Below are 8,098 nucleotides of genomic sequence, written 5' to 3' on the forward strand. Positions count from 1 at the left end.
AAAAAAAAAAAAAAAAAAATGGAGGAGGTATGTAATATATTCTCCATGGTCTCGTTGGGCATCTTCGTCTTTGATAAAATCACAGTCTAGGGTGAAAGAATGATCTGGCTGTCCAGTGCTTTGTTTTTGTTTGCTTGTGGGTTTTTGTGTGTGTGTGTGTGTGACAGGGTCTCTTTCTCTCTCCATATATATGTATACACTTACTTACTTAAATTATGCGTACGTGTGTGTGTGTGTACGTGTGTGTGTGTGTGTGTGTTTGGATACGTGCATATGAGCACAGCTACCCTCCAGAGAGCAGAGATCACAGGTCCCCTGGAGCCGGAGTTACAGACAGTTCCGAGCTGTCTGATGTGGGTGCTGGGAACTGAACTCTGGAACCTTGGAAGAGCAGCAAGACCTCTTAACTGCTGAGCCATCTCTCCAGCCCTGGTCTAACTCTCTGTTTCCAGGCTGATCTCACACACCTGGCTCACATGGTCCTCCCATCTGGGCCCCCAGAGTAGCTAGGATTGCAGGCATGACCCACAACATGTACCCTGTGGTTCTTCCAGGTATAAAGACTCTTCCTACATGGCAGAGACGGGCATCTTCTTAGATGTCTGAAGGTTAACCCACCATGTAGATTAGTTATATTCAACTGAACTCTCTGTGTCTGCCTCTTTATCTCTGACTCTCTCTGTCTTTGTCTTTCTGACCCAGGGGAGGAGATAGATCAGGACCTCACACACAATAGGTAAGCAAGCTACACCCCATCCTTCACCATCCCAGTGGATCAAAGATGACGAAAGGCGACAACTAATCACTTAAGGGAAGGGTTTCGTTTTCCCAACAATTCCATCCTGGGTTCTATTATTAGCACCACTTACTACACAAGGAACTGAAAAGGAGAGAGATTGAGTAACTTGTTTAAGGCCTGGTTTCATGAGAGGAGATGCAGGATTTTAAACCTGGAAAGTCTGGTTCTGGAGCTGGAGAGTTTGCCTCCAGGGTGCTCCTCACTGCCTTGCCAGTGCTGGCTAACCCTGTCAGTCACTGTCTCCCAGACTTCTTCAGCCTGGAGAGGGGCACAGCAACGGTCCCACATAGCTACAATGTTGTATAAATTGTTTCTTCTTCAGAGTCAATGTTTCTTTAAATACTTGTGTCCTCCAGTTTTGGCCCAGGTATTCTTGCTCGTTTATTTGGTTTTTATATATCTGTGTGTGTGTGTGTGTGTGTGTGTGTGTGTGTGTGTGTGTGGTTCTGGAGATCTAACCTGGGGCCTGCTACTAGCCAGGCCAGTTTCCTACCCAGCCCCTCTCACAGTTTTATTTAGCGGATCAGACTTATTGAGGGGCTGGGGAAATGACCCAGTGAGTAAGAACAGTTGCTGCGACAGCAAGAGGACCTAAGTTCCAGTCCCAGCCTGCATGTAAAAAAAAAGGCCATAAACTGGGTGTTAGTGGCGCACGCCTTTAATCCCAGCACTCAGGAGGCAGAGACAGGCAGATCTCTGTGAGTTCGAAGCCAGCCTGGTCTATAGAGTGAGATCCAGGACAGCCAAGGCTGCACAGAAAACAAACAAACAAACAAACACTGTGGGCCATGGCTTTGCATACCTGTAGCAGTGCTATGGGGAGTGGACACAAAGGACCACTGAGGCTTGCTGCTGACAGCCTGGCTCCCACTTCAGTGAGAGACCCCAGCTCGAGGGAACAAGGAGGAGATTGAAAAAAGACACCCAGCATGTTCGTCTGGCCCTGCGCTTGACCAGTGCATACACTGTGCACACACACCACCACCACCACCACCACCACCAACAACAACAACAACAACAACAACATTAATAAAATAGAAGGGGAGAGCAATAGAAAGGGCTGGAGAGATGGCTCAGTGGTTAAGAGCACTGGTTGCTTTTCCAGAGGACCCAGGTTCAATCCCACATGGCAGCTCACACCTGTCTGTAACTCTAGCTCCAGGGAATATGGCATCTTTACACATACGTGCAGACAAAACATCAATGCAGCACATAAAATAAGAATAAATATTTTTTTAAAAAAGAAAGTAAACCTAATGGTTTCTAGTTCTGGCCCATCTCTGGTCTATTGGTGACTACACAAGCCATTCAATTGTTTGTGTCTTTAGTTTTTCTAGTAAGTGAAGATAAGTGTATTCACTATGGTTGCTTTAAGGAACAAGTGTCTTGGGGCTAGCCTCAGTGGATAAAGGATGAGGACCTAAGTTCAGATCCTCAGCAAAATCTGGTGGGGTAGCCCTAGTGCTTGAGGTAGGTAGCGACAGCTGGATCCCAGGGGCTCACTGGCAAGCCAGTCTAGAGGAAACAGCCAGCTCTAGGATCAGTGAGACACTAAAACGGAGAAGCAGCCAAGGAAAACATAGCCACGTCAACCTCTGGGTTTCACACAGGGTAAGTTGTACCTACATGTGGGCACGTGCACACATACAGCACTTGAGAAAGAAAGGCAGATGGAGTTCTACAAGTTCAAGGCCAACCTGGTCTACATAGTGAGTTCCAGACCAGCCAGAGCTACATAGTGAGATTTATCTCGACTCCCAACCAACAAAAGAATTATGTGTACCAGTCCATATGGTACCACAATTGCTGCCATTAGAACCAGTTCCTCCTTTAGCGTCCCGTGCTGGCTAGTTTATGGTGACATATAGTCACCTAAGAAGAGAGAGCTTTAACTGGGGAATCACCTCCATCGCATTGGTCTGTGGGGGCATTTTTGGTGGTGGCGGCGGCGAGCGGCAGGTGGGGGTTGCGGTGTCACCCCTAAGCACGTAGGCCATATGAGAAAGGGGAAGTGATCCGGTACGCTGCGCACCTCTTTGCTGGGGTTCCTGCCCTGACTTCCCTCAGTGATGGGCTGGGATCAGGACACATAAGCCACAGCGACAGAAGGACAGATCCTTACCTTGTTGAGAAAGAACAGGTCGCGTTTGCTCTTGAGATAGTTGGACAGGTTCCCGTATCGGCAGTACTCCACGATCACCATCAGCGGCCCTGCGGTCCAAACAGCGCATGCTCAAGCACGCCAGGGCAGGCAGCCCGCGAGCCCTCAAACCAACCTCTTTTTACAAGTGTGTGGCCTGCCAGTGAAACTGGGAGGAGAGGCCATGAGCCAGCTACTCGGTTCAGCCTCTGTAGCACAGACATGGCCCTTGTGAATATAACCAAGAATATGACCCTGTTCCAATAAAGTTTTTTGAACACAGACATTTAAATGTCAGGCCACGGAATATTATCCCCCCCCCCCCCCTGCCATCGTGACTGTTTAAAGGGGCAAGCCATTCTGAACACACAGACTGCCCGCCCTCTACCCGGGGCATTGAAGGTCTCAGGTGGCACCATGGAGGCCTCCATTGCATGGCTCCAGGCTTCTCCAAAAGCACAGAAATACTTCCAGGTAAAAGAGGGCATGACCCCAGAAGTCTAGCAGCTAGGAACCAACAAACTCCACAGGCCTCTGTGAAGTACCTGGTGTGGCTTGGAGCCTTGCTGAGGGTGAGTTTGGCCCTCTGGTAAAGCGGTTTTTTAGTTACTATCAGTACTTTACTGGTTTTTTTAATTCTGACAATACCCCCTTGTCCCTCCGGGTGCCAGAAAAAAAGTTGCTGCGGGAGCTGGGGTCTCCCCACACCAGACAGGTCTGAGCCCAGCTGCTCGGTCTCAGGTCTCAGTGACTTGTGTCTTATAGGCACAATGTTTTGGCAGACAGAATGCAGTCCCTAGGGCAGATACTAGGAGAAGGCTTAGCCAAGGTTCGAAGCTATGGGGGCCTGGTCTGGCTCACTGCAACTCTGTGTTTATAACCTCCCTCAAGTCTTCTGTCCACTCACAACCTCCTTTTCTTACCTCTGTTCCTCCCTCTCTGTTTTCTGTGTTGGGAAATGGAAGACCTTTTGGGTACAGTTCCTCAGCACCTTCGTGACTTAAACATTTATTCACCTCTACTCTCAAGTACTAACCTTGCTACAGTGGAAGAGAAATCAGCGCGGGCAGGGTCGCCTGAGAGCTACAGCCCAGCCAGGCTCCTGTTCCCCGCCCTGGGAGCTAAGGTCTGTCCTGGTGGCCCCAGAAGGGAAGGGCCCTTCTGGTTAATTTCCATGTCACCTCCTCTCAGGATTTCACCAGTTGGGGTTTGCAGCTACCAGCTGCAGGGAACGTGTGCCTCTTAAACCACAGTCACGCTCCCCCACATCGCCTGAAGAGAACAAGGGGCGCCATTTGACCTAGAATCTGGGGAAAGGTATCTAAAAGGGAGTGACTTGCTTCCAAAGCACTGGGTGGCCATTTCCAAGGGTGAGAGGGGAGGGAGCTGTGTGCGTTGAGAGCTCCCTCTCAGCTCCTGCAGGGCAGGTAGCACAGCCCCCCTTTTCTCCTTTACCTCCTTGCTTGGTGCAGGCTCCCAGGAGGTTGACCACGTTCAGATGGTGGCCGATATGAGTCAGGATCTTGAGTTCCGTCATGAGAGCCTTGTACTCGCTAGCCGTGGCCCCCTCTGTGTGAGAAGCAAGGAAGAGTCAGGGCACGGGACAATGGGGCTGCTTCCGCCCAGAGGGCTGCATTCCTGCCCTCCTTGTTTGTCCTTGCTCACCCGGGGTTGATCCATTAACTTCCCCACATTCTGCAAAAGGCCAAGTCGCCAGACTGTTTGGATTTCGCCTACCCTCCTGAGCCAACATCCCCGAGGCCTGCTGTGTTGGGGGGGGGTTAGTCACTGGCCATTTCCTTTTGGGGGACCTGGCTCTGCTCAACAATGTGCTGACTCAGAGAAGGCAGCCACCTCAGGACTGCCAGAGGCTTCCCCTTTGAGCACACAGGTGAGACAAGAACCCTTCAGGCAGGGTTCTTGTTCCCCTTTCTAGGGAGTCACAAGAGAGGAAGGAATATGTGTGTTGGGTGGGGTAGGCTCTGCAATGAGCTGCCCCTATAAATGTCTCGAAATGTGTTCTTTTCTCCATAGACCCCTTGGTGCCTGGAATCAAGGGTCACCTCAGGCAGTCAGGATTCCTATTAAGCACATTTAAAAAAATATGTATAAGTGTTTGTGCCTGAACCACATCTGTGACAGGTGTCTGTGGAGGCCAAACAAAAACCACAGCCAGATCCCCTGAAACCTGAGTTACAGGTGCTGGTGAGCCACCATGCCGGCACTCGAAATAGAGCCTGGGGTCTTCCATACAAGTTGCAAGTACTCTTAACCACCCCCCAACTTTAACATCCTTCTTGGCAATAACGTGTATCGGTCTGAGAACCGATATCTAGAATCTAAAGTGGGTTCCTCCTGTATCCATTTTTAATATCCTATCATCCATTTTGAGGCCCTCATAATTTTAGGTGTGTTAAAAATACTAAAACGGGTTCCTGTAAAATATTCCAACAGTGTGAATTAGAGTATGGGGGTCTGAGTAGGGGTGTGTGAGAGAGAGTGTGTAGGTGTGTGCATGTGTATGTTCACATGTGCATGTGTGTATATACGTGTCTGCATGCGTGTGCATTTAAGAGGTTACAGCACAGTGGCAGAACATGTCTCTAGCACATGCAAAACCTTGAGTTTACTATTCAACAACAAAAGTCAAAAGACCAAAACAACAACAACAACAATAACAACAAAAAAAACCCAAAACCCACCCCCCTCCCCAAACTCCCCAAAAGCGATGTGAGAAGTCTGAGGCTTTAGAGTAAAAAGTGCAGGTCACCCGAGCAAAGTGCAGGTCACCCGAGCAGCCTGCTACCAGCTTGAGCTTCAGACCACCTTTCCATGTGTGCTTACAAATCCCCACTGAGGGCTGGCACAGTGGCTCAGTGGGGAAGGAGCTTGCTGTGAGGCTTGAGGAACTTGAGTTCGATCCCTTGGGACCCATGTGTGGAAGAAGAGAACTCACTCTTACAAGTTGTCCTCTGACTTTCATGATACATACTCACACACACGCAATGCACACACACGCATATACACGCATGCGCATGGATATAAACACGCGCACACACCATGCATATACACACGCTCGCACAACACATTGTTTCACCCCCCTTTCAGTATCAAGAATTCTTCTTCCTATTTTTTAAAAAAGCCTAGTTTATTTTTATTTTATGTGAGCACTGGGAATTGAACTCGGGACCTCTGCAAGGACGAGACGAGCTCGTCACCACTGTCATCTCTCTGCCTTTTTTCGCTGCTTTTAATACAGGAATGTGTTGCTTCTGACACGGACAGTCTTCAGTTGTGTGTGTGCGTGCACTTGTGTGTGTGTGTGTGTGTGTAGGCCCGAGGACAGCCCCAGCTTCATTCCTCAGGATCCGTCTACCATGTATTTTGAGAGAGGATCTCTCTGCGGTATAGAGCTTCGGGGACGAAAACGCAGGACCTCATGGGTGGGTGGCAAGCACTGCACACACCAAGCTACTGCCTCAGCCCCAAGTTTTATTATTATTACAAATTTTTACTATGACCAACAAAGCTCCAGCAGACAGCCCAAGTGTGAGTGCGCGTGCATGCAAAGGCTTCTGTAGGACAGACAGTCCTGGAAGCGGGTCAGAGCTGTGTGTGCTTAACACTGTCGTCGATACTGATATAGTATTTTATGAGATGGAATCATTATTTATTTATTTATTTATTTATTTATTTATTTATTTATTGTGTATACAATATTGTCTGTATGTATGTCTACAGGCTAGAAGAGGGCACCAGACCTCATTACAGATGGTTGTGAGCCACCATGTGGTTGCCGGGAATTGAACTCAGGACCTTTGGAAGAGCAGGCAATGCTCTTAACCACTGAGCCATCTCTCTAGCCCGATAGAATCATTTTTTAATAATAACCAGATAAACTCAAAAGCCTCACTGGGGTGGGCGTTGACTTACAGTGGCTGCTCAGCAAATATTTTTGGATAAATAAACAGTGTGATTAGTTTTCTCATTTTGGAAATTTTTTCATTTGAGTGTGAGGACTAGAAAGTTTAAGGTTTATCTCGGGAGCACATTGAAAGGACTTTTGGTTATGTCCTTTGTCTGACATTGTGATTTTTTCTGGTTTCCCTAGAACAGAGTAAACTACTTTAAGTAGGAAAGCTTGAGAAATCAGTTGATTTCTTTCTTTCTTTTTTTTTTTCTTTATTTAATTTTTTTTTTTTTTAGGAATTCTATAGCATGGATGGTGTAGAAATCTTTTTTTCTACCAATGCTGGCAATGAAAACAAGATGTCTTTATAAAGATCAATTTATTTTCATTTTATGTGTATGACTGCTTTGCCTGCACATATGTGTGTGTACTGCATGTGTGCCTAGTGCCTGTGGAGGCCAGGAGAGGGCGTCAGATCCCCTGGAGTTACAGATGGTTGGGACCTGCCATGTGGACACTGCGATTTGAACCCAGGTCCTCTGGAAGAACAGTCAGTGCTCTTAGCTACAGAGATGTATCTCCAGTCCTGAATTTATAAATATATTCCACACATGATTTCTGGACTATGTAGAAGAGATTGGCCTTGAAAACAATCTCAAGTTAGATCTTCTCTTTATAACTTAATAATTCTTGACAGTGTTATCTCAGTTTGGCAAGGAGAAAATGCTGGGACCTGTGGCTCAGACAGCTCAACCTTTCTGAGCCACTTTTCCTCATCTGCAACGGTGTGTGTGTGTGTGTGTCTGTGTGTGTGTGTGTCTGTGTGTGTGTGTGTCTGTGTGTGTGAAACACTGCATCTCGCAAGAGTTGATTAAAAAAAGGTGGCTCAGGCTGGGTGGTGGCACACACCTTCAATCCCCCCACTTGGGAGGCAGAGGCAGGTGAATCTCTGTGAGTTCGAAACCAGCCTGGTCTACAGAGTGAGTTCCAGGACAGTCAGGGCTACAGAGAGACCCTATTTCAAAAAACAAAAAACAAGTAAACAGAAAAGACGGCCCAGCTTGATTCTGCTAAAGTGCCTTGCCCGATGCTGTCTCCAGCGGAAGCCACGCTGATGCCAGTTCTCAGAATCTAGGGGTGGAGGACAGCTCTGGCTCTGATGGAATTCTCGCAGAAACACCCACTATCATCTGGGCAGTCCACCCCAAGCAAACTCCTTATGCCAAGGTGGGCAATATAAGTGTGGGTA

General features: G+C 48.0%; 1 protein-coding gene across 2 annotated transcripts in view; it reads right to left on the reverse strand.

Annotated features, from left to right (window-relative positions):
- Flt1 (fms related receptor tyrosine kinase 1) overlaps positions 1-8,098 on the reverse strand; it is a 162,276-nt gene that overhangs the window by 23,847 nt on the left and 130,331 nt on the right. For both annotated transcript variants that reach the window (XM_050161872.1, XM_050161871.1), the window contains exons 19-20: positions 4,395-4,508; positions 2,922-3,010 (exon numbers count right to left, since the gene is read on the reverse strand). In XM_050161872.1, the coding sequence (XP_050017829.1) occupies positions 2,922-3,010; positions 4,395-4,508 (203 nt within the window). The remainder of the gene's footprint in view (positions 1-2,921; positions 3,011-4,394; positions 4,509-8,098) is intronic.

Source organism: Alexandromys fortis, unplaced genomic scaffold (assembly GCF_014885135.2).
Source record: "Alexandromys fortis isolate MF-2015 unplaced genomic scaffold, M_Fortis_MF-2015_v1.1 scaffold_118, whole genome shotgun sequence".
Classification (NCBI taxonomy): Eukaryota; Metazoa; Chordata; class Mammalia; order Rodentia; family Cricetidae; genus Alexandromys; species Alexandromys fortis.